This window comes from Zonotrichia leucophrys, chromosome 24 (assembly GCF_028769735.1).
Source record: "Zonotrichia leucophrys gambelii isolate GWCS_2022_RI chromosome 24, RI_Zleu_2.0, whole genome shotgun sequence".
Classification (NCBI taxonomy): domain Eukaryota; kingdom Metazoa; phylum Chordata; class Aves; order Passeriformes; family Passerellidae; genus Zonotrichia; species Zonotrichia leucophrys.
Window position 1 is genome coordinate 2,539,641 of NC_088193.1, and position 23,054 is coordinate 2,562,694.

Consider the following 23,054-nt stretch of genomic DNA (forward strand, 5'->3'; position numbering starts at 1 on the left):
GAAGATATTTCCACCTTAAACACCACAGCTGGGCATGAACTTGTGTGATTTCTGTGTGAAATATGTTCCTGGTGGATTTTCTTCTATGAGGAAGGAGGTATTTTCACCTTAAATAAAATAGTTGGGCAGGCATTTAGTGTGCATTTCTGTGTGATACCTGCACAGCTCTGCAAGAAATTCCTTCCTGGTGGATTTTCTTCTATGAGGAAGGAGATATTTCACCTTAACACCACAGCTGGCTGAACTTGGTGATTTCTGTGTGAAATATGTTCCTGGTGAATTTTCTTCTATAAGGAAGGAGATATTTCCACCTTAAACACCATAGCTGGGCAGGCACTTAGTGTGCATTTCTGTGTGATACCTGCATTACTACAAGAAATTCCTTCCTGGTGGATTTTCTTCTATGAGGAAGGAGGTGCTGGTGGTTTATTTTGTGTGCGCGCCCTGCAAATTTAACCTGCTGGGTTGGAAATTTGGCTGCTTGCTTTATAAGGGCTGATTCTCATGGGAGTTTTTGGAACATCAGGGATTTCTGAAGCAGGCAGTGCTCTCGGGCTCAGTTTGGAGGAGGAACGGTGTGAGTTGTGTCTGTGGAGTGAGGGAAATCAATGACTGTGGCAATGTCCCCGTGTGTGTGTGTGTGACCTGTGCCTGTCCCTGTGTCCCCACAGCGGGCTCCTATGTAGCTCTCACTGTCCAGGGGCGCCCTCCAGGGTCGCCCCAGATCCCCCTGGCGGATTCTGACGTGGACCTGGCAGCTTTTGGGCATATGTCTCCCATCATGGCATCCCCGCACTCGCCTGGCACGTCAGGGAATGCAGAGAGGATCACCAGCCCGGTGCTCATGGGGGTAAGGTGGACAAATGGACTCGGGGGGGGGGTTTGGATTGAATTTATTATTTTTTTTTTACACTTAAAATTGGCAAACTGGGATATTTCCCAGCCCAGTGTTGGAGCTCCCCTGTCCCAGGTGGGGACTCAGATCATTGGAGCAAAGAATGATGATTTTGACACAGAGCAGGAGCAGGTGGGAATGGCTTTTAGTCTTTTTTCCCTCCACCAAGCAGAATTCTCTTCCCCTGTTCCTAAACTGCTGAGTGCTCCTTGTATGGTGAAATAACAATTTGGCAATGGGATTCCTGTTGTCCTGTCTGTGGGTATTTATTCACTAAGGAAAATGCAAGTAAAAAATTGCAGTTCTATCTGAGATTTTGCAGTTCTAGCTGAGATCTGAAAAGTTGCCAGTAAAAATATGCAGTTCTATCTGAGATAATAGAAATACAGGTTTTTACACTGTTATACCTGTTCAAAATTAAGAAAGGATACACAGGATAGGGTTGGAAATTTGGAGCAGAGGATGATGATTTTGACACAGAGCAGGAGCAGGTGGGAATGACTTTTAGTCTTTTTTCCCTCCACCAAGCAGAGTTCTTTTCCCCTGTTCCTAAGCTGGAACAGGGGAGCTGAGTGCTGCTTGTATGGTGAAATAACAATTTGGCAATGGGATTCCTGTTGTCCTGCCTGTGGGTATTTATTCACTTAGGAAAATGCAAGTAAAAAATTGCAGTTCTATCTGAGATTTTGCAGTTCTAGCTGAGATCTGAAAATTTGCAAGTAAAAATATGCAGTTCTATCTGAGATAATAGAAATACACTTTTTATACTGTTATAGCTGTTCAAAATTAGGAAAGAATGCACTGAATAGGGTTGGAAATTTGAATTGCTTCTCACAGAGATTTTCAGAGCCTGTTTGTAGGAAGTGGGTGAAAAATGTGCATGTCCATTTTGCTTTTCTGCCCAACAAACCCAACCTTAATCTCTGTGTACTTCTAGGAGGAGAATAACATTGTCCACAACCAGAAGGTGGAGATTCTGAGGAAGATGCTCCAGAAGGAGCAGGAGAGGCTGCAGGTACTGGATTTGTGCAGGCTGGAGAGAGCTGGGGGAAGTGATGCAAAGAGGAGTTGTTGATTTAATTCATTATTATCAGAGTAAACCAGACTTCATTTATTATCTGTTATTTGTTAATTTAATTATTATTCATTTATTGTCAGAGTAAAACAGACTTTGTGTGGCAGCTCTCTGGGTGTGCAGGTGTTGATTTAAAGGACACAACCAATTCCTTTGCAGGACCTGCAGGAGGAGTACAGCCGGACCCCTTCCACCCGCCTGCTGAAGGAGATCCAGGAGGCCAAGAAACACATTCCTCAGCTGCAGGAGCAGCTCTCCAAGGCCACGGGCTGCACCCAGGTAATTTGGGCTCAGCCTGCTCTGGGGAGAGCTCCCAGGCACAATCCAGGGGGTTCAGGGTGCTCTGGGCAAGCCTCAGGTTTTGGGTTTTATAATTTTCACATTCTGTGCTGCTTTAGTGTGTGGGTCTGGGTTCACATCAGGGGATGGTGAGCTCTGAGCACAGAGCAGGGAGACAAAACAATTCCTGCTCCAGCTGGGCACCAAGGACAAATGATCCAAATCTCAGCCCAGGACAAAACCCCATGGGTTGGGGAGAGAAAAACAAGCAGGGTGGGACTGCAGGGGCTAAAGCTGGAATGGGACAATGAACTGCAAGGTGCAAATGGAGCAGAACTGATCCCAGGGAGAGACCCCGGGAGCGCTCGTGCATTTTGGGGCCATTTTGGGTCATCCTGGGTTCATTTTGGGTCCATCTTGGTTCATTTTGGGACCATTTGGTTCATCTTGGGACCATTTTGGTTCACCTTGAGTTCATTTTGGGATCATTTTTTGGTTCACTTTTAGGACCATTTGTTATTGGTTCATTGGACGTTGTCACCTTGGGAAACCCTTTTGGTTCACCTTGGGTTCATTTTGAGACCATTTTGGTTCATCTCGGGTGCAGCCCTGGCTGGGCTCTTGTGCTGCCCAAGGTGCATCCATTGAGGAGACCCTTTTAATAAATCCCTGCTTTATTCTTTAGCTCTGTCCAGTCTTCCCAAGCTGCAGTTGCTGGGACAGGCAGGCTGCTCCCTCTGCAGCTGGGATTTGAAGTTGGCACTGTCATCTTAATGTGGAGTGCATTTTGCACTAGGCTCTCATCTCTGAAAAACCTGCTTTGAAGAACAAGTGCAAGCAATGATGTGTTTATTATCTGTCAGTGCAACTTAAAATACACCCATTAAGTCATTCTTGGAAGCTTTTTAAACAATTTTGTTTTCACTTTTGAAAAAGAAAAGAATTTAGGCTGTGTCATTTTCCCCTTTTCCCCTGTGTTAAAAGTGCTGAAAATTTCGTGTGGTTGTTTTCTGTTAGAAAAGCACTGCAGCCTTTTCTAGATAAATTAAGGTTTTATGAGTAATGTGAGCTGCCTGGCTTTTGAAGGAGTTGATTTTTAAGGATGATCTCTTGAAATATTCTGCTTTCATCTCTGCAGGATGGAGTCCTGTCCTCCAGGTCTGTGTCAGAGTCGCTGCAGATCAGCGAGGGCGAGGCAGAGAGTGGGGACAGCGGCAGCAAACTGGACTTCAGTGGTGACAGCCCCTCCAGACCCAACAGTGACATTGCTGATGTGAGTCTGAAAAGATTTTCATAGGGAAAAAAATTTCCCTGTTCTATTGGATTGGTATTAGAGACTGGGAGAAAATAAATTTGGGGGTTTTATCCAGGATTAGATTGCCGTGGCATTAATCCCTGTAACCAGACAAAGATGGATGCCAGTGTGTTCCTCTAAACTCATTTGCCAATTAGAGCATCTCTGAAGGGAATATTCCAACTGCAGCTCTGTGACTCAGACCCAAGCTTGCCCTGGGAGAGGGGAAGATCCTTCCCTCCACCAAATCAGCTTCAGTTCCTGCTCCAGCCCAGGCTCCTGGTGTGCTCACTCATGATTTATCCATCTGTGTGCTCTCCCTTGGTGCCTGATCCTTAATTAAGCCACTCTCTGATTAGTGCAGGGGAATTGAGGCTCTCTGCTTGCATTTGGCCTGAGTTTGTTGATTAACTTAAGGATGTGGGAGCTAAATTTGTCCCAGCAGTTGGAAGTGAAAGGGAGGTGGGTGAGATGGAGCATCCACAGCTCTGTTTTGAAACATTGCAAATCTGACCAGATCCCACCCAGTGCTTGTGTTTGATAAATGCCACAACAAAATTCCCAAGTATCTTCCTAATAATCATCATGCTGTCAGTTTTGGGATGGAATTTGATCAGTGCAGGTGATTGGCACACCCAGCATTCCAGCTTTTCCATCCAGCTCTGAGAAAATAAAGGATCAGGGGTGAAAGAAACCTTGGGAAGTGGAAAGATGGGGAAAAGCCAGGCTGGAAAGCAGCAGCCTGAGCTGGAAAAACCTTTGGGCACACTGAAGATGAGCCAGCAGCACGTGGGTTTTGCAAATAAGGCTCTGCTGAGCAAGAGCATTGCTGGCAGATGGGAGAAGAGAGCTGAGCTGTGAGAAAAGGTGGAGAGAGCAAGGAAAAAGCCAAGGCCTGGGGATTTTACAGCTCTGCTGTCACCAGATTTCTGACCCAAACTTCTGCATTCACTCCAGTTTTGGGGTTTTCTTGTTTTACTGTGCATGGAGGACACAGATTTTACTCTGGTTTTTCACACCTCCTTTTCCTGTGAGAAAGGAGAAGTTTTTGGCTGCTGTGGCTGACAAAGTGCCCAGTGCAGTTCTCCCTTCCCTGGATCTGCTGGTACTTACCAGAACTGCACTTCCCTCTTTCCCAGAGCCCTCGCAGTGGCCTGAAGGAGAGGATTTACCCAGATGAGAGCCCAGAAAAGGCTGAGCTTCAAGACACTGTGAGTACAAAGCATCAAATGTCACAACAGCACCTCCTCTAAAGGTCCCATTGAAATCTTGCTGCTTTCCCCCACTTTCTAAATGGAGCATGGCTGAACTTTGCTTTAGAAAATAAATTCAATTAAAGTGGTGCAGGGAAAGTTAGTTAGCTGAGTAAATGTTTATGGAGCTTAAGAGCAAGGTGAGAAATACCTGATGAGCAGTGAAACAGCTGGGCCTGCAAGGAGAGCACTTGCACATGTTTTATCATGAGTCCAGCCCTTTTTTTTGGAGGATATTCACTCATTTGGGACCTGCAGGGTTACAAGTGGAGCTCAGAGGAAGGGCAGAGCTGTCTGAACCCATCATCAGCCTTGGCATGACTCCTGGGTTCTCCTTGCCCTCCTCCCAAAGCCACATTTCCCCTCTGTGCAGGGATGGCACTGGGCTCTGCCTGCAGCTGCTCTTGATGCACCTGATTTGATCTTTGGGAATATTTGGATTTTTGGAGGGGCATTTAAGGTGGAGTTTTTGCAGAGTTACAATGATCAGAACCTTTCCAGGTTTCCCTGTGAGGGACAATGACCAGAACCTCTCCAGCTTTCCCTGTGAGGGACAATGATCAGAGCATCTCCAGCTTTCCCTGTGAGGGACAATGACCAGAACCTCTCCAGCTTTCCCTCTGAGGGACAATGATCAGAACCTCTCCAGGTTTCCCTGTGAGGGACAATGATCAGAACCTCTCCAGGTTTCCCTGTGAGGGACAATGACCAGAACCTCTCCAGCTTTCCCTGTGAGGGACAATGATCAGAGCATCTCCAGGTTTCCCTGTGAGGGACAATGATCAGAACCTCTCCAGGTTTCCCTGTGAGGGACAATGATCAGAACCTCTCCAGGTTTTCCCCGTGAGGGACAATGATCAGAACCTCTCCAGGTTCTCCTGTGAGGGACAATGATCAGAACCTCTTCAGGTTTCCCTGTGAGGGACAATGATCAGAACCTCTCCAGCTTTCCCTGTGAGGGACAATGACCAGAACCTCTCCAGGTTTCCCTCTGAGGGACAATGACCAGAACCTCTCCAGCTTTCCTTGTGAGGGACAATGATCAGAGCATCTCCAGCTTTCCCTGTGAGGGACAATGACCAGAGCATCTCCAGGTTTCCCTGTGAGGGACAATGACCAGAACCTCTCCAGCTTTCCCTGTGAGGGACAATGACCAGAACCTCTCCAGCTTTCCCTGTGAGGGACAATGACCAGAACCTCTCCAGCTTTTCCTGCATTTCCCTCATTGTCCAGTGAGGGACAATGATCAGAACCTCTCCAGCTTTCCCTGTGAGGGACAATGACCAGAACCTCTCCAGGTTTCCCTGTGAGGGACAATGATCAGAGCATCTCCAGCTTTCCCTGTGAGGGACAATGACCAGAACCTCTCCAGCTTTCCCTGTGAGGGACAATGACCAGAACCTCTCCAGGTTTCCCTGTGAGGGACAATGCCAAGGTTGTGCTTTTCTTTTTCTCCTTCTGTCCCCAGGACTCGCAGTGCAGTGTTGGCAGTCCCCTGTCCCGGGTGGGGACTCAGATCATCGGAGCAGAGGATGATGATTTTGACACGGAGCAGGAGCAGGTGAGTCCTGGGGCTTCTGCTGCTCACAGTGACCCCCAGATGTGTCAGAAATTCTCTTTTCCCAGCCCAGCAGGCAAAAAAGGAGTCAGAACTCTTGAGTTCTCGTTCTCAAGGTTGTTTATTGCTTCTTATCTGTAAAATTCTTTCTCCTGTCCTGCTGAGGTCAGTTCAGCAAGACAGAATCACTCTGCCTGCCCCAGGGTGGTGTTATCTTTTTATGCTAAAAACTACGTGTACAATATTTACCATAACTTCCCAATACTCCCAGTACGAGTTTTGGACTGATGTTATGTGGGATTTTAGACAGTGAGCTCTGCTCTAAACCAATCCCAAAGTGCCACCATCACAGCAGAAGGTGGAGAACAAGAAGAAGAAGGAGAAAGGCTGGACATGCCCAGATTCCTCCATCTTGCCCCCTGAACCCCCATTCTAAAAACCCCCCAAAAAAAATCTATTTTTCACCTCATAACAAACTGATTATTATTCTACTTAGACTTTTGTGGCTTGCAGATTTTTATATAAGGTTGGTAATTTTTTCCATGGGTCATAACCAAAGTCACAGGGTCTGGGGCTCTGTGCCAGGGTCCAGGACAGACAGAGGGATGTCCTGAATTCTGACAGGTGGCAATGACTTTTAGCCTTTTTTCCCTCCACCAACCAGAATTCTCCTCCCCTGTTCCTAAACTGCTGAGTACTCCTCGTATGGTGAAATAAGAATTTGGGAATTCCTGTTGTTGCTGATCTTTCCAAGTAGAAATATTTGTGGAGTTTATGACAATGTCTGTCTCTGAGTCTGTTATTTTTCTTACTTCTCCATACCTCAATTTATTATTTTTTAAATTCTATATAATTAATTATAAAATTAAATAATATAATTTTATAATAAATTTTAAATTTATATATATATAATTTTATAATTTATCTATATATAATGATTATATATTATATATATAATGAATTATACATATAATTAATTATATATAATTAATCTATATAGTATATATAATTATTTTATATATATAATTTTATAATTTATCTATATATATAATTATTATATATAATTATATAAAATTATATATAATTTTTAATATTTATATATTTATTTTAATATAGATTCTATATTTATATATAATTTAATATATATAATATATATATTATATTTTCATTTTTATATATAATCTACATAATGTATATATTATATATATTATATAAAATATATTTTAATATTTATATATATAATTTAATGTTTAATTTAATTTAATTATATACATATATTTAATTTTATAATTAAATAAAATTAAATTGTACAATTTTATAATTAATTTTGAATTTATTTATTTATATATAATTAATTAAATATTTACATAAAATATTTTTAAATTAATTAATTAATATTTATTTTTAGATACATATATAATTAATTAATTATAGGATTTTATAATTAATTTTGACCTTATTTATTTATAATTTATTTCACGTTCTTTACTTTTTCTGAAATCCCAAATCCTTCTTACAGCAGCACAGCTCCCACATATTCCCTCTGCATTATTTTTGCCGTCCTTTCTGCTATTCCTGAATAATTGAGATGTAATTCCTGTGCCTGCAGATCAATGGGCAGTGCAGCTGCTTCCAGAACATCGAGCTGCTGAAATCGCGCCCGGCCCACCTGGCCGTGCTGCTGCACCACGTGGTGTCCCAGTTCGATCCTGCAGCGCTGGTGAGAAGCTCTGCCGTTGTTCCCCTGCCTCACGTTTGGGGCATCTTCACCAGAATTTACCAGATTTGTGCAGCACTCACTGCAAGGGGGGAAATGCAGGCTCTGAGTGAAAAATCCTCATTTATCTCCTCAGATAAAGGGAGAAACACAAAGAGAATTGATTCATTTATATTTGGCTGCTTACAAATAATTATTTATCTCCTGCAAGCCCCTCATTCCACCCCAATGTGTGAGATCAGTTGTCCGCAGGGAAATTTTGCCCTCTCTGTGCTCCTCTTCCAGTCTTTCCCTTTCAAATAAAGGGAGAAACACAAAATAATAGTTCCCTTTACATTTGACTGCTTACAAATCATTATTTATCTCCTGCAAGTCTCTCATTCCACCCCAAGGTGTGGGATCAGCTGTCTGCAGGGAAATTTTGCCCTCTCTGTGCTCCTCTTCCAGTTCTTTTCCTCTCAGATAAAGGGAGAAACACAAAAATAATATTTCCCTTTACATTTGGCTGCTTACAAATAATTATTTATCTCCTGCAAACCTCTCATTCCACCCCAATGTGTGAGATCAGCTGTCCACAGGGAAATTTTGCCCTCTCTGTGCTCCTCTTCCAGCCCCTTCCATTTTAGATACAGAGAAACACAAAAATAACTGTGAAAATAACTTATCCTTTATGTTTGGCTGCTTACAAATAATATTTATCTTTCTCTTTATATTTGGCTGCTTACAAATAGTTATTTATCTCCTGCAAGCCCCTCATTCCACCCCAATGTGTGGGATCAGTTGTCCGCAGGGAAATTTTGCCCTCTCTGTGCTCCTCTTCCAGCCCCTTCCCTTTCAGATAGAAACACAAAAATAACTGTGAAAATAACTTATCCTTTATATTTGGCTGCTTACAAATAATTATTTATCTCCTGCAAGCCTCTCATTCCACCCCAAGGTGTGAGATCAGCTGTCTGCAGGGAAATTTTGCCCTCTCTGTGCTCCTCTTCCAGCCCCTTCCCTTTTAAATAAAGGGAGAAACACAAAATAATAGTTTCCTTTATATTTGGCTGCTTTCAAATGGTTATTTATCTCCTGCAAGCCTCTCATTCCACCCCAAGGTGTGGGATCAGCTGTCTGCAGGGAAATTTTGCCCTCTCTGTGCTCCTCTTCCAGCCCCTTCCCTTTCAGATAGAGAAAAACACAAAAATAACTGTGAAAATAACTTTCCCTTTATGTTTGGCCGCTTACAAATAATATTTATCTTTCTCTTTATATTTGGCTGCTTACAAATCATTATTTATCTCCTGCAAGCCTCTCATTCCACCCCAAGGTGTGGGATCAGTTGCCTACAGAGAAGCTTTGCCCTCTCTGTGCTCCTCTGTGCTCCCCTTCCCTTTCAGATAGAAACACAAAAATAACTGTGAAAATAACTTTCCCTTTATATTTGGCTGCTTACAAATCATTATTTATCTCCTGCAAGCCTCTCATTCCACCCCAATGTGTGAGATCAGTTGTCTGCAGGGAAATTTTGCCCTCTCTGTGCTCCTCTTCCAGCCCTTTCCCTTTCAGATAAAGGGAGAAACACAAAAATAACTGTGAAAATAACTGTTCCCTTTACATTTGGCTGCTTACAAATAATTATTTATCTCCTGCAAGCCTCTCATTCCACCCCAAGGTGTGGGATCAGTTGCCTACAGAGAAGCTTTGCCCTCTCTGTGCTCCTCTTCCAGCCCCTTCCATTTTAGATAGAGAGAAACACAAAAATAACTGTGAAAATAACTTTCCCTTTATGTTTGGCCGCTTACAAATAATATTTATCTTTCTCTTTATATTTGGCTGCTTACAAATCATTATTTATCTCCTGCAAACCTCTCATTCCACCCCAAGGTGTGAGATCAGTTGTCTGCAGGGAAATTTTGCCTTCTCTGTGCTCCTCTTCCAGCCCCTTCCCTTTTAAATAAAGGGAGAAACACAAAAATAATATTGCCCTTTATATTTGACTGCTTACAAATCATTATTTATCTCCTGCAAGTTTCTCATTCCACCCCAAGGTGTGGGATCAGTTGTCTGCAGGGAAATTTTGCCCTCTCTGTGCTCCTCTTCCAGCCCTTTCCCTCTCAGATAAAGGGAGAAACACAGAAATAACTGTGAAAATAACTGTTCCCTTTACATTTGGCTGCTTACAAATAATTATTTATTTCCTGCAAGCCTCTCATTCCGCCCCAAACTGTGGGATCAGCTGTCTACAGAGAAGCTTTGCCCTCTCTGTGCTCCTCTCCCAGCCCCTTCCCTCTCTCCCCATTTCCAGGGCACCTCCCTGAGGAGCTGGGAAAGCTTTCCACCCAGCACTGCTGAATTCCTTCAAATCTGGAAAGAAATTTGGAGTTTTCATGGTTTTCACCTCATTTTTGCCCTCCTGTCCCCCACAGCTGTGCTACCTTTACACAGACCTGTACAAACAGACCAACTCCAAAGAGACTCGCCGTGTTTTCCTGGAGTTTTACCAGTTTTTCCTGGACAGAGCTGCAGTAGGTTCCTTTTGTTTTCCTCATTTTTGCCCATTCACCAAGTTGACTTTTACCTTTCTTCACTCACCTGAGCTGTGAACAACTAAGCCCTCCAAAAGAAACAGTTTTAAAAATCAAAATCGGAATAATTAATGAATAACTTCATAAAACGTAAAAATGTAATAAAAATTTGGAGTATTTTTGTTACCAGGGAATGAATGGCCTCAGGTGCCTGGTAACAAATAAATCCCAGGGGATTTGTTGTTGATAGGAGAAATAATTTAATTCAGCAAGTTCTGGCTCTTCTGAGTTGCTTTTTTAGTTAATAATTGCTGTGGGTATTGATGTGGCTGCTCCAAGCATTGGGAAATTTTATGTTTCTGTGGGAAAGCTGAGAAAATTCTTTGCTGTCATGAATTAAACTCCCAGAAACTGCAGCAGAGCTTTCTGTACCACATGTTCATCTAAAATAATCCTGTGAATGATAAAATGATAAAATATTCATGGGAGTCTCCCCTTTCCAAACCAGCAGTAAATGGTTTGCTCCGGTGCTCAGCTTGGATGATTTTGGCATTTTAGGGAATTTCTTGGAGTGGTTTGTGTGGTTTTTTGGGGTGCTGGTTTCTCTGTGGGTTCTCCCATCCTTTCTTTCCTTTTGCAGAACCTGAAAGTCCCAGTTCCAGAGGAAATCTCCTTGGAATTAGGTAGGGTGGGAATGAAGGGCAGAGGGTGGGTTAATTCATTAATTAATGACTTTATTGAAGTCATTTATTGAAGGTGGGGCTGTTCCCAGAGGGATAATTGATGAATTTTCTGCCTCCCAGACAGGAGAAGGCCGGAGCTCCTCCCTGAGGAGCTGCACCGCCAGTTCATCCAGACCATGCAGGATAAAGTCTGCCCAGAGGTTCAGAGGAACCTGGAAGATTTCAGGTACCAAAAACTCTCTGTGGAGCTTCCTTTGCATTCACATCTGATTTCAGTCAGCGTTCCAGCACAGGGAAACCTGAGGGAGATAAAATTCCTCTTGGATTGGATAGGAACATACCAACAATACACCCTGTGGCCAATCCTTAAATCAAATCATCAGCTGCAATCCTAGAGCTTGGATCCTTCATTCCTGGAAGCTGTGTGAGGAAATATCAGAGTATTTTTTCTTAGGTTTTCTTGTATAAATCTGTGTGATCCTTCATTCCTGTGTGAGGAAATATCAGAATATTTTTTCCTAGGTTTTCTTGCATAAATCTGTGTGATCCTTCATTCCTGTGTGAGGAAATATCAGAGTATTTTTTCTTAGGTTTTCTTGTATAAATCTCTCTCACTGATTGTGTTTATAATCAGCTTATATATATTTTTTTTTTTTCCTGTCCCTGTTTTCCTTTGGGCAGGGAATAATCTCCTTTGCAGAGCTCAAGCTGGGCCAAGGGAAATTTAGGATATTAGGAAAAAGTTTATTTTGCAGAAAGAAAAAAACAGATAAAGAGTGTTCTGCCCAGAGAGATGATGGAGTCGCCATCCCTGGGTGTGTTTAACAAAGCCTGGATGTGGCTCTGGGTGCCAGGGTTGAGTTGAGGGGTTGGGGCTGGGTTGGACTTGATGATCTTTGAAGTCTCTTCCAACACAGTGACTCTGTGATTCTGGGAATTTGGAGGAATTTTGGGAATTCTCAGGGACCAGGAAGGTGCTGGAGTCCCCATCCCTGGGTGTGTTTAAAACAAGCCTGGATGTGGCTCTGGGTGCCAGGGTTTAGGTGAGGTGCTGGGGCTGGGTTGGATTTGATGATGTTTGAGGTCTCTTCCAACCCAATGATTCTGTGAATTCTGGGAATTTGAGGAAATTTTGGGAATTCTCAGGGACCAGGAAGGTGATGGAGTCGCCATCCCTGGGTGTGTTTAAAACAAGCCTGGATGTGGCTCTGGGTGCCAGGGTTTAGGTGGGGGGTTGAGGCTGGGTTGGATCTTCCAACCCAATGATTCTGTGAATTCTGGGAATTTGGGGAAGTTTTGGGAATTCTCAGAGAGCAGGGAGGTGATAGAGTCACCATCCCTGGGTGTGTTTAAAACAAGCCTGGATGTGGCACTGGGTGCCAGGGTTCAGGTGAAGTGCTGGGGCTGGGTTGGGTTTGATGATCTTGAAGGTCTCTTCCAACCTGGTGATTCTGTGAGTTCTGTGAGTTAATTCTGTGAATTCTGTGAGCTCTGTGAATTCTGTGAGCTCTCACAGTCATGGAGTAGAAGTTGATAATTAATTTCCTTTCTCCTGCGGAGTGCTAAGAGCTCCATGCCAAGCTCAGCGATGAATTTTCCATCCCTAAAAACCTCACGTAGATCCTTCAAACACCCCCAAAACCCTTCTGTGCCACTCCCTGAGTGATTCCCAGCTGCAGGAGGTGCTCCCTGTGCCCTGTTGCAGGCAGAAGAGGAGCATGGGGCTGACCCTGGCCGAGGGGGAGCTGAGCAGGCTGGACGCAGAGCGGCTCCGCGACCGCAACGCCGTGGAGAGGGAGAGGAGCTGTGCCGAGCAGATCCTGGCCAAAATCGAGGAGGTCCTGTAAGTGACACCAACCAGGACAATGTGGAGAATAAAAATAACCTTAAAGGTGCTGGGAAAAGCGGGATGGAGGAATTGGGGAGTGGGGTTTGGTTGCAGCGGGAAAGGGAAGGGAAAAGGGAAGGGAAAAGGGAAGGGAAAGGAAAAGGGAAAGGAAAAGGGAAGGGAAAAGGAAAAGGGAAGGGAAAAGGGAAGGAAAGGAAAAAGGAAAGGAGAAAGGAGAAAGGAGAAGGGAAGGGAAGGGAAGGGAAAGGAAGGGAAGGGAAGGGAAGGGAAGGGAAAGGAAGGGAAGGGAGAAGGGAAGGGAAGGGAAGGGAAGGGAAGGGAAGGGAAGGGAAGGGAAGGGAAGGGAAGGGAAGGGAAGGGAAGGGAAGGGAAGGGAAGGGAAGGGAAGGGAAGGGAAGGGAAGGAAGGAAGGGAAGGAAGGGAAGGGAAGGGAAGGGAAGGGAAGGGAAGGGAAGGGAAGGGAAGGGAAGGGAAGGGAAGGGAAGGGAAGGAAGGGAAGGGAAGGGAAGGGGAAGGAAGGGAAGGGAAGGGAAGGGAAGGAAGGGAAGGGAAGGGAAGGGAAGGGGAAGGGAAGGGAAGGGAAGGAAGGAAGGAAGGAGGAAGGAAGGAAAGGAAGGAAGGAAAGGAAAGGAAAGGAAAGGAAAGGAAAGGAAAGGAAAGGAAAGGAAAGGAAAGGAAAGGAAAGGAAAGGAAAGGAAAGGAAAGGAAAGGAAAGGAAAGGAAAGGAAAGGAGAAAGGGGAAAGGAAAGGAGAAAGGGGAAAGGAAAGGAAAAGGAAAGGGAAAGGAAAAGCTGAGGAGGGAATGGAAGGGGGAGGCTCAGGATGGAATGGAAGGCTCAGGAGAGAAGGGGAAGCTGTTTTTTCCAGGAGGCTGCTGTGGAATATTGCAGGCAATGCTGCCATTGTCAGCTGTGCATTATTAGATCAGAGTCCTTTTCCTGCAGAAACAACAGCTTCACAACCTATTTTCCCCTTTTTAATGTGGGCTGAATCTAATTTCCACAGCCGTACCTTCACTTTTGATTCTTGATTTTATTTTTTTCCCCCTGCTGGGATTGCTGAACATTCTAAAGGACGCTTCAACACAACTAGTGATGCTCTGGGTGGATGGGACCGGGTGTTAATTGGGTTTTGAGCTTCATTTTAAAAGCCTTTCTTGTTTTTAGGATGACATCTCAGCCTCTGGAGGAAGACAAGAGGTAATGGGAGCTGGGGAGCTCGGGCTGTGTGTGCAGGTGGAGCACGACAGCCCTCTCCTGGCTGTTCTGCAAACTCCTGAATCCCCGGGCACAAACCATTGAAATTCAGAGCACCAGCCTCTCCTTTGCTGATGTTTGCTGCCTGTGTTTCACATCTTAAAAATTACTGTCACCGAGAGTTTGTGTTTATTTTTGTTTTGTGTTGTAACTGCTTCCATCTGCTCTAACATTTATTTTCTGTGTGTGCCTTGTCCTGTTCAGTTTTTATCTGAGCAGCTTTTCCTCCTTTTTGCAGTCACCTTTTACTGTTATTTCTACCATAACTCAAAGCTGTAATGTGACATCAAATATGGTTTTAGTGTAGAATTTTAGGACCTTCTGTGTGATTCTCAAAATTGTATTTTCACCTCCTGGGCTTCTGTGCCTTTTATCATGGAATGATTTGGGTTGGGAGAGACCTTAAAGATGAATTAATTCCAACCTCAGCCATGGTTAGGGACAACTTCCACTATCCCAGGTGCTCCAACCTGGCTTTGGGCACTTCCAGGGATCCAGGAGCTTCTCTGGGCACCCTGTGCTAGGGCCTGCCTATCCATATATTCCATCTTTATTTACTCCATAATTAAAAAAAAAACAAAACCCAAAAAACCCTATAAATAATAAAAATAATAATAAATAAGAATAATAGAAATAAAAATAAAAAGTAAAAATAAAGAATAAATAAAAATATTTTTAAATTAAAAAGTATAAATTCTGCTGTTGGCCGAGCCTTCCCATTACCTGTGGGAATTTATTTCCCTTCATTTCATCACTTTAATATAAAAATGAACTTCTCGACAGAACCTTGACCTTAATATTATTGACTCAATGTATTTTCCCAGTATTTTCCTGTTAAAGCTCCCTGTTTTTTTCTCTGTTTGGCAGCTCCACGATGCAATATGTGATCCTCACCTACATGAAACACCTGGGAGTGAAAGTGAAAGAGCCTCGGAACCTGGAGCAGAAACGGGGCAGGATTGGGTTCCTGCCAAAGATCAAGGTACTGCTGCCATGGCCACCCCACAGAGGATTTGTGTGCAATTCAAACCCCAGTTTTGCAAGAAAACAATTAAAAAAAATTAAAAATGGGTGTGATTTTTGTGTTTCAAGAGGATCTGGGGTTGCTGAGCTGCACAGCAAACCTAAGGGCTGAAATTGGGTTCTGCATCTGTTGGTAGAGGAGTGAGTTGGAGATAATTGGAATTATTTGTTTTATCTCTAGCCCTGATTCACCTTGTTTTTGGCTGTTATTAAAACTTTGGGCGAGGAATATTTCATCCAACACAACCTTGAACCACAGGAGGCTCTCATTAAAGCTGTTGCCTTGTTTACTTCACTTTTTTCTGGAGAATTTTACCCAAACCCTCCTGGTTGGTGATGCAGGAGAGCTCTTCTCCTTCCCACCCCCACTTTTCCAATTATATAATGAATATTTCCACCAAAACTTCATCCCTGTGGGTGTGATCCCTTGTCTCCCACAGCATGGGGGTGTATCTGGTCTTATTTTCATCAGCATTTCAGCTTCCTTTGAAACATTGAGAGAATTTCAAGCAGTTCCACACTAACCCAAAAGGTGAAACAGTGTGAAACCCTTTTGAAGCTTTGTGTCCTCTCCCTTAAAGAACTAATTAAAATCTCAGTAAACAGCTGGATTTGGAGCAGCGAGCGATGAGTTTGCTTTTCTTTTTTTTTTTTTTTTTTTTTTTTCTGCAGCAAAGCATCAAGAAAGAGAAAGAAGGAGAGGAGAAAGGGAAGAGGAGAGGCTTCCCCAACATCCTGGGGCCGCCAAGGCGACCGAGCAGACACGACAGCAGTGCCAGTACGTCCCCCCTGTGCCCTGAGAGCCACAGGAAATCCCTGCTGCCTTTTTTTAGGAAATCCCTATTTCCCCCCTAAACCTCATCCCACCCATCCTGCCCCACTCAATCCCAGTCCTCACAATTTGGAGCCCGCTCGTGTCAATTCCCTTCCAGCCCTGTCTCACCCTGAGGGGCTGTGGGATGGAATTTTGGGCTGGGATTGAGGCATTTTGGGATGGGACTGAGTGATTTTTCAGCAGGATTGAGTGATTTTCATTAAGATTGAGGGATTTTCAGGAGAATTGAGTGATTTTCATTAAGATTGAGTGGTTTTCGGGAGAATTGAGTGGTTTTCGGGAGAATTGAGTGATTTTCATTAGAACTGAGTGGTTTTCGGGAGAATTGAATGATTTTCAGTAGGATTGAGTGATTTTTCAGTAAGATTGAGTGATTTTCAGTAAGATTGAGTGATTTTCAGTAGGATTGAGTGATTTTCAGTAGAATTGAGTGATTTTCAGTAGGATTGTGTGATTTTCAGTAGAATTTTGTGATTTTCAGCAAGATCAAGTGATTTTCTCTAGAAGTGAGTGATTTTCAGTAGGACTGAGTGATTTTCATTAGAATTGAGTGGTTTTTGTTAGGACTGAATGATTTTCAGTAGGATTGTGTGATTTTTCAACAGGACTGAGTAATTTTCATTAGAATTGAATGATTTTCAGTAGGATTGAATGATTTTCAGTAGAATTGAATAATTTTCAGTAAGATTGAGTGATTTTCAGCAGGATTGAGTGATTTTCAGTAGAATTGAGTGATTTTCAGTAGAATTGAATGATTTTCAGTAGGATTGAGTGATTTTCAGCAGGATTGAGTGATTTTCAGTAAGATTGAATGATTTTCAGCAGGATTGAGTGATTTTCAGCAGGATTGAGTGATTTTCATTAGAATTGAGTGATTTTCAGTAGAATCGAATGATTTTCAGTAAGATTGAGTGATTTTCAGTAAGACTGAGTGATTTTCAGTAGGATTGAGTGATTTTCAGTAGGATTGAGTGAATTTTCAGCAGGATTGAGTGATTTTCATTAGAATTGAGTGATTTTCAGTAGGACTGAGTGATTTTCAGTAGAATTGAATGATTTTCAGTAAGATTGAGTGATTTTCAGCAGGATTGAGTGATTTTCATTAGAATTGAATGATTTTCAGTAGGATTGAATGATTTTCAGTAGAATTGAATGATTTTCAGTAGGATTGAGTGATTTTCAGTAGGATTGAGTGATTTTCAGCAGGATTGAGTGATTTTCAGTAGAATTGAGTGATTTTCAGTAGAATTGAATTATTTTCCGTAAGATTGAGTGATTTTCAGCAGGATTGAGTGATTTTCATTAGAATTGAGTGATTTTCAGTAGAATCGAATGATTTTCAGTAGGATTGAGTGATTTTCAGTAAGATTGAGTGATTTTCAGCAGGATTGAGTGATTTTCAGTAGAATTGAATGATTTTCAGTAGGATTGAATGATTTTCAGTAGAATTGAATGATTTTCAGTAGGATTGAGTGATTTTCATTAGAATTGAGTGGTTTTTGTTAGGACTGAATGATTTTCAGTAGGATTGTGTGATTTTTCAACAGGACTGAGTGATTTTCATTAGAATTGAATGATTTTCAGTAGGATTGAATGATTTTCATTAGAATTGAGTGATTTTCAGTACGATCAAATGATTTCCAGCAGAATTGAGTGCATTTAAACTTCTCCTTGTCAAACCCCAGCCTCGAAGGCGCCCAGACCCGTTTGGCCCCGCGCTGCCGCCTCTCTCCTCCGTGCCGGGGCGTTCTCAGCAGGGGCTGACGGTTCTCTCTCTCTCTCTCTGTGTGCAGTTGGCAGGGCCATGGAGATGCAGAAGCCCAGGCACCCCAAGCACTCGCCCACAGCGGCCTGTGTGAGCCCGGAGCCCCCCGAGGGCAGCAAGGGGCGGCAGAGCGGCTCCTCCAGCGACGGCACCGACGGCCCCTACCCCCCTGCCAACCCCATGTCCCCCCTGGCCACGGGGCCCTTTGCCTCCCCAGAGGGCAGCAAGGACAGTGACACAGGTAGGTGCAGAGGGGAACGTATGTGGCCCGAAGTTTAGAGTCCGACTAGCTGAGGGCGAAAGGCCGACGCCCCTCTGCAATTCCTGGCCAGCACCCTTCGGCGTCTGAGGGCCTCGGGCTGTGCTGGCTGCGGACTGGCTCACACCGCTGGTATAGGGGAGGAACGGAGCTGACCATTTCCCGGGGGTTAAACATCGGTTTATTGAAGGTGTTGCGGGATCCAAACACGGGGAAACCAACCGGGAAGAAGTTTTTCCATAGGGGGTGAAACAGGATTATAAAGGAGGGGTGCAGAGGGGGGCATATGTGGCCCGAAGTTTAGAATCCAACTAGCTGAGGGCGAAAGGCCGACGCCCCTCTGCAATTCCTGGCCAGCGCCCTTCGGCGTCTGAGGGCCTCGGGCTGTGCTGGCTGCGGACTGGCGTACCTCGCTGGTATATGAGAGGAACGGAGCTGACCATTTCCCGGGGGTTAAACATCGGTTTATTGCAGGTGATGCCAGATCCAAAAACACCGAGGAAACCAGCCGGGAAAAAGTTTTTTCATAGGGGGTGAAAACAGGATTATAAAGGAGGGAGGTGGGTACAGACAGAGCCAATCAGGAAAGGTGAGGGGATGAACTTCACAGAACTGACACTCCATGGAGACCAATAATCAAAAGGTAAAGGAGGTGTCCTGGGACTTCAGCCAACCACCATCTCCAGAGAGGAGAAGGTTCTCGAAACCTGGGAGGAGGAAGGGAGTGATTGACTGGACAGGGAGGAAACAACTTTCACTTATAAGGGAAACCAGGGGAGGAGCAATTACATATCGGCAACTATGAATAGCAGTTGCTATAGCAACTTAGCTGACAGGCTAGCAGTGGCGGGAAAAACTGGGGGAACGAAACCATTTTACACATAATAGGGGAGAACAATACATAAATTGGGGGAATAACACAAGAAACTTAACAACACACTACCACAGGTAGGGTGGAATGAAGAGCGGGTGAAGGTTGTGTGCTGTGAGCAGGATGTGCAGAGCGCTGGCGCAACCGGCTGGGTTAATTAGGCAATGCTTTGATGTCATTGGAGCTGCTCTTCCTCGCCTTAATGAGCTTTCCTCAATTAGGGGATCTTCCCACGAGCAGCAGGGGTTGTTAGTGGGTTCTGCCAGCGTGGCATTGGGTCATCCAACAGGAAAAACCCAGCAGAAGCTTTGGTCACTGAGATTTGTTCTGAGATTTGTTCTGAGATTTGTTCTCGCCCTGGGAATCGAGTTGCTCCAGCTCTGAAGCTGGAATCAGGAGGCTCTGGAGAGGCTGGGAGGTTCTCTGGTGTCCTCCAACTCGGTTCCTCACCTTTCACGTTTCTGCTGTGTCCAGGTGTGAAGCAGCCTGGGGAAGCCCCACCTGCCAGCGAGTCCATGGATGGCACCCCCCGCACTCCCAACAACACCTTTGAGTTCCCATCTCCTCTGGAAAACCTGCAGGAGGAGGAGGGAGAGGCTGAGAGGTAACTCTGGCTGCTTGGGGGAGCCTTGGGAGAGAGTCAGGAAAGCTTGGGATGGATTGGAAAAGAAAATTGTGGAGATTCCTTTGTCAGTGGCTGCTGAAATTGAGTGCATAAAATGATAGTGACATTGTTTGTGTTGGTAGAATTTGGGTTTTGTGATAGAAAACTGTTGGGAGAGGGGACAGAATGCTCTGCCTTGGAGCTCAGACCTCCATTCTGAAGTCATTCTGAGCAGGGAGAAGCTCCCTCATGATTCCTTTCCTCCCTTGCAGGATGGTTGACATGGGAACACCGAAGCCTTTTCGCAAGTGAGTGTGCTTGGAAATGTTTGAACTTGACTGAATTTGTTTGGATTTCAGATGGTTATGAAGCAGAATGCAGCAGGGCTCTTTGTTCTGAGGCAGCACCGTTGTCTGCATGGTCTCTTTTCTTTAAGAACACACAAAATCAGACACTGCAGCCATTTGTAGGGCAGGTGGAGTGAGTCAGATGCAAAAATGCCCCTTTGATCTGTGAGTGAAGTGGAATGATTGCTGTATCCACTGATTTAAATGGATGGCAGTGGGTTAGGGAGTAGAGAAATCCCTATTTTCCTTTTCAACCTGCGTTGCTGTTGGTTCTGTACCTGCAGATAGACTGAGGCAAGAAACTGTAAGCTGCCCTTTTCCCTGCCTTGCTATCTGACTGCAAATGATTTGATCTGTGTCATTAAAAGGAGGGTTATGAAAACACTGTCAGAACAGTCAATCTGGAAAGGGCAAAATTAGAGAATGTGCCCAGAGGTTCAGGCATCAAACAGCCCCCAGCTGGCAGGGACGGTGTGTTCATAAAGCTGATTGATGTACTCAGCTTTTCTCTGAAATGGGAATTAATTCTTTTTTTTTTCTCCTCCCATCAGGATGGACAGCGTTGGCTTTGCAGATGTGCAGAGTGAGGACGAGCTCTATGACTTCGACATGGACATGGACCCTCCCAACTGGCAGCAGCTCGTGAGCAGGGAGGTGCTGATGGGGCTCAAACCCTACGAAATCAAACGTCAGGAAGTGATAAATGGTGAGATGGGGGTTCTGTCCTACCTGGCCAAGCCCAGAGCTGAAAAACCTTCCCCTGGAGCTTTGAAGTTCTTAAAAATTTACAATTAGTTTTTTTTTTTTTTTGAAATAATGGCTGGAGAATTGTAGAAATTGTAGAACTTTTGGGTTGAAGAGTTCTTAGCTGTGAAACTCGTGCTTGTTACTGGGAAATAACCTGAGGTGAGATTGATCCAGTGAGAAATGACCTGAGGTGAGATTGATCCAGTCCTTAGAGGAGAAATAAAGAAGCGGTTATTAAATATTATTAAAGCACTGAAAGGCCAGGTTTTTTAATATGTTCTATTAAAGACAACAAGAAAATCTTGGTTTTTTTGGGAAGCAGGTGATGGAAATGCTGCTCCCAAACTTCAGCAGATTTGAGCTGCAGCTCCTGGATTTGTGAGCTCAGAGCTGTTGGTTTGGGGCAAACGATGGAATTTTCCAAACCTGGAATTACAGCAGGGCCTGGGATATGGACCAGGGAGGGAAAAGCTGCTCTGAGCTGCCCTGTGGCTGCACAGTTGCCATCCTGCTCTCCTGTGTCCTGAATTGTAGAACTTTTGGTTTATAGAGTTCTTAGGTGTGAAACCTGTGCTTGTTACTGGGAAATAACCTGAGGTGAGATTGATCCAGTCCTTAGAGGAGAAATAAACAATATCAAGTGGTTATTAAATATTACGGCGCTGAAAGGCCAGGTTTTTAATATGTTCTATTAAAGACAACAAGAAAAGCTTGGGTTTTTTGGGAAGCAGGGGATGGAAATGCTGCTCCAAACTTCAACGGAAGCCCCTGCATGGATTTGTGAGCTCAGAGCTGTTGGTTTGGGGTAAACGATGGAATTTTCCAGAGCTGTTGGTTTGGGGTAAACGATAGAATTTTCCAGAGCTGTTGGTTTGGGGTAAATGATGGAATTTTCCAAACCTGGAATTACAGCAGGGCCTGGGATATGGACCAGGGAGGGAAAAGCTGCTCTGAGCTGCCCTGTGGCTGCACAGTTGCCATCCTGCTCTCCCTGTGTCCCCAGAGCTGTTCTACACGGAGCGAGCCCACGTGCGCACGCTGAAGGTCCTGCACAACGTCTTCTACCAGAGGGTCACCAGGGAGGGCATCCTCAGCTCCAGTGACAAGAGGAAAATCTTCTCCAACCTCGAGGACATCCTTGGGCTGCACGGTAGGAGCAGCTGGATGCTGCAGTTTGGGCTTCCAGTGGCTGAAAGATTGAAGCAAAGGGACCCTGGAACATGAGGCAGCTTCACCCAGTGCTTGAGATAGAGCAGAGTTCTTCAGGATAGACCAGAATTCCTCAGGAATTCTTCAACACTGCCCTGGGCTTGCTTTTGCTCACACTTGTTCCATTTCTGATTCACAAAGATATTTTGATAAGGAATCGTGTGTCCAGTGTTCCTTATCTGTGTTGATTCATGGTTGATAAAAGAGCAATGAGCTTTATGGGCCAGGGTTTGATGGTACAACTGCTCCTGAGGAGAGCAGAAAACAGATTTATAAAGATTGATGTCTTTTTATTGCTGAAGGGTGGTGGAACATGAGGCAGCTTCACCCAATATTTGGGATAGACCAGAATTCTTCAGGATTTTTTCAACACTGCCCTGGGCTTGCTTTGCTCACACTTGTTCCATTTCTGATTCACAAAGATATTTTGATAAGGAATCATGTGTCCAGTGTTCCTTTTCCTTATCTGTGTTGATTCATGGTTGATAAAAGAGCACTGAGCTTTATGGGCCGGGGTTTGAGCTGGTACAACTGCTCCTGAGGAGAGCAGAAAACAGATTTATAAAGATTGATGTCTTTTTGTTGCTGAAGGGTGGTGGAACATGAGGCAGCTTCACCCAATATTTGAGATGGAGCAGAATTCCTCAGGAATTCTTCAACGCTTTCCTGGGCTTGCTTTGCTCACACTTGTTCCATTTCTGATTCACAAAGATATTTTGATAAGGAATCGTGTGTTCAATGTTCCTTTTCCTTATCTGTGTTGATTCATGGTTGATAAAAGAGCAATGAGCTTTACGAGCCAGGGTTTGATGGTACAACTGCTCCTGAGGAGAGCAGAAAACAGATTTATAAAGATTGATGTCTGTTGGTGAAGGGTGGCCCTTCCTCGTTGTTTAGGGACAGGACTGCTCCCAGTAGGAATTTCAGCCACTGAATCATCAGTTGTGTGGTTTTCTGGCTTCCTAATTATTCCTGTTGATAGAAAAATGATGTTGAGCCTCAGAAAAGATGAGTTTGGAATGGTT

General features: G+C 44.2%; 1 protein-coding gene across 3 annotated transcripts in view; it reads left to right on the forward strand.

Annotated features, from left to right (window-relative positions):
- ARHGEF12 (Rho guanine nucleotide exchange factor 12) overlaps nt 1-23,054 on the forward strand; it is a 106,048-nt gene that overhangs the window by 61,496 nt on the left and 21,498 nt on the right. For all 3 annotated transcript variants that reach the window (XM_064731886.1, XM_064731887.1, XM_064731888.1), the window contains exons 8-26: nt 672-850; nt 1,833-1,910; nt 2,130-2,249; nt 3,388-3,522; nt 4,683-4,754; nt 6,265-6,357; nt 7,964-8,074; nt 10,483-10,581; nt 11,222-11,264; nt 11,385-11,490; nt 12,970-13,107; nt 14,280-14,312; nt 15,237-15,351; nt 16,065-16,170; nt 18,021-18,233; nt 19,597-19,726; nt 19,999-20,034; nt 20,625-20,779; nt 21,824-21,970. In XM_064731886.1, coding sequence (XP_064587956.1) covers nt 672-850; nt 1,833-1,910; nt 2,130-2,249; nt 3,388-3,522; nt 4,683-4,754; nt 6,265-6,357; nt 7,964-8,074; nt 10,483-10,581; nt 11,222-11,264; nt 11,385-11,490; nt 12,970-13,107; nt 14,280-14,312; nt 15,237-15,351; nt 16,065-16,170; nt 18,021-18,233; nt 19,597-19,726; nt 19,999-20,034; nt 20,625-20,779; nt 21,824-21,970 — 2,109 coding nt within the window. The remainder of the gene's footprint in view (nt 1-671; nt 851-1,832; nt 1,911-2,129; nt 2,250-3,387; nt 3,523-4,682; nt 4,755-6,264; nt 6,358-7,963; nt 8,075-10,482; nt 10,582-11,221; nt 11,265-11,384; nt 11,491-12,969; nt 13,108-14,279; nt 14,313-15,236; nt 15,352-16,064; nt 16,171-18,020; nt 18,234-19,596; nt 19,727-19,998; nt 20,035-20,624; nt 20,780-21,823; nt 21,971-23,054) is intronic.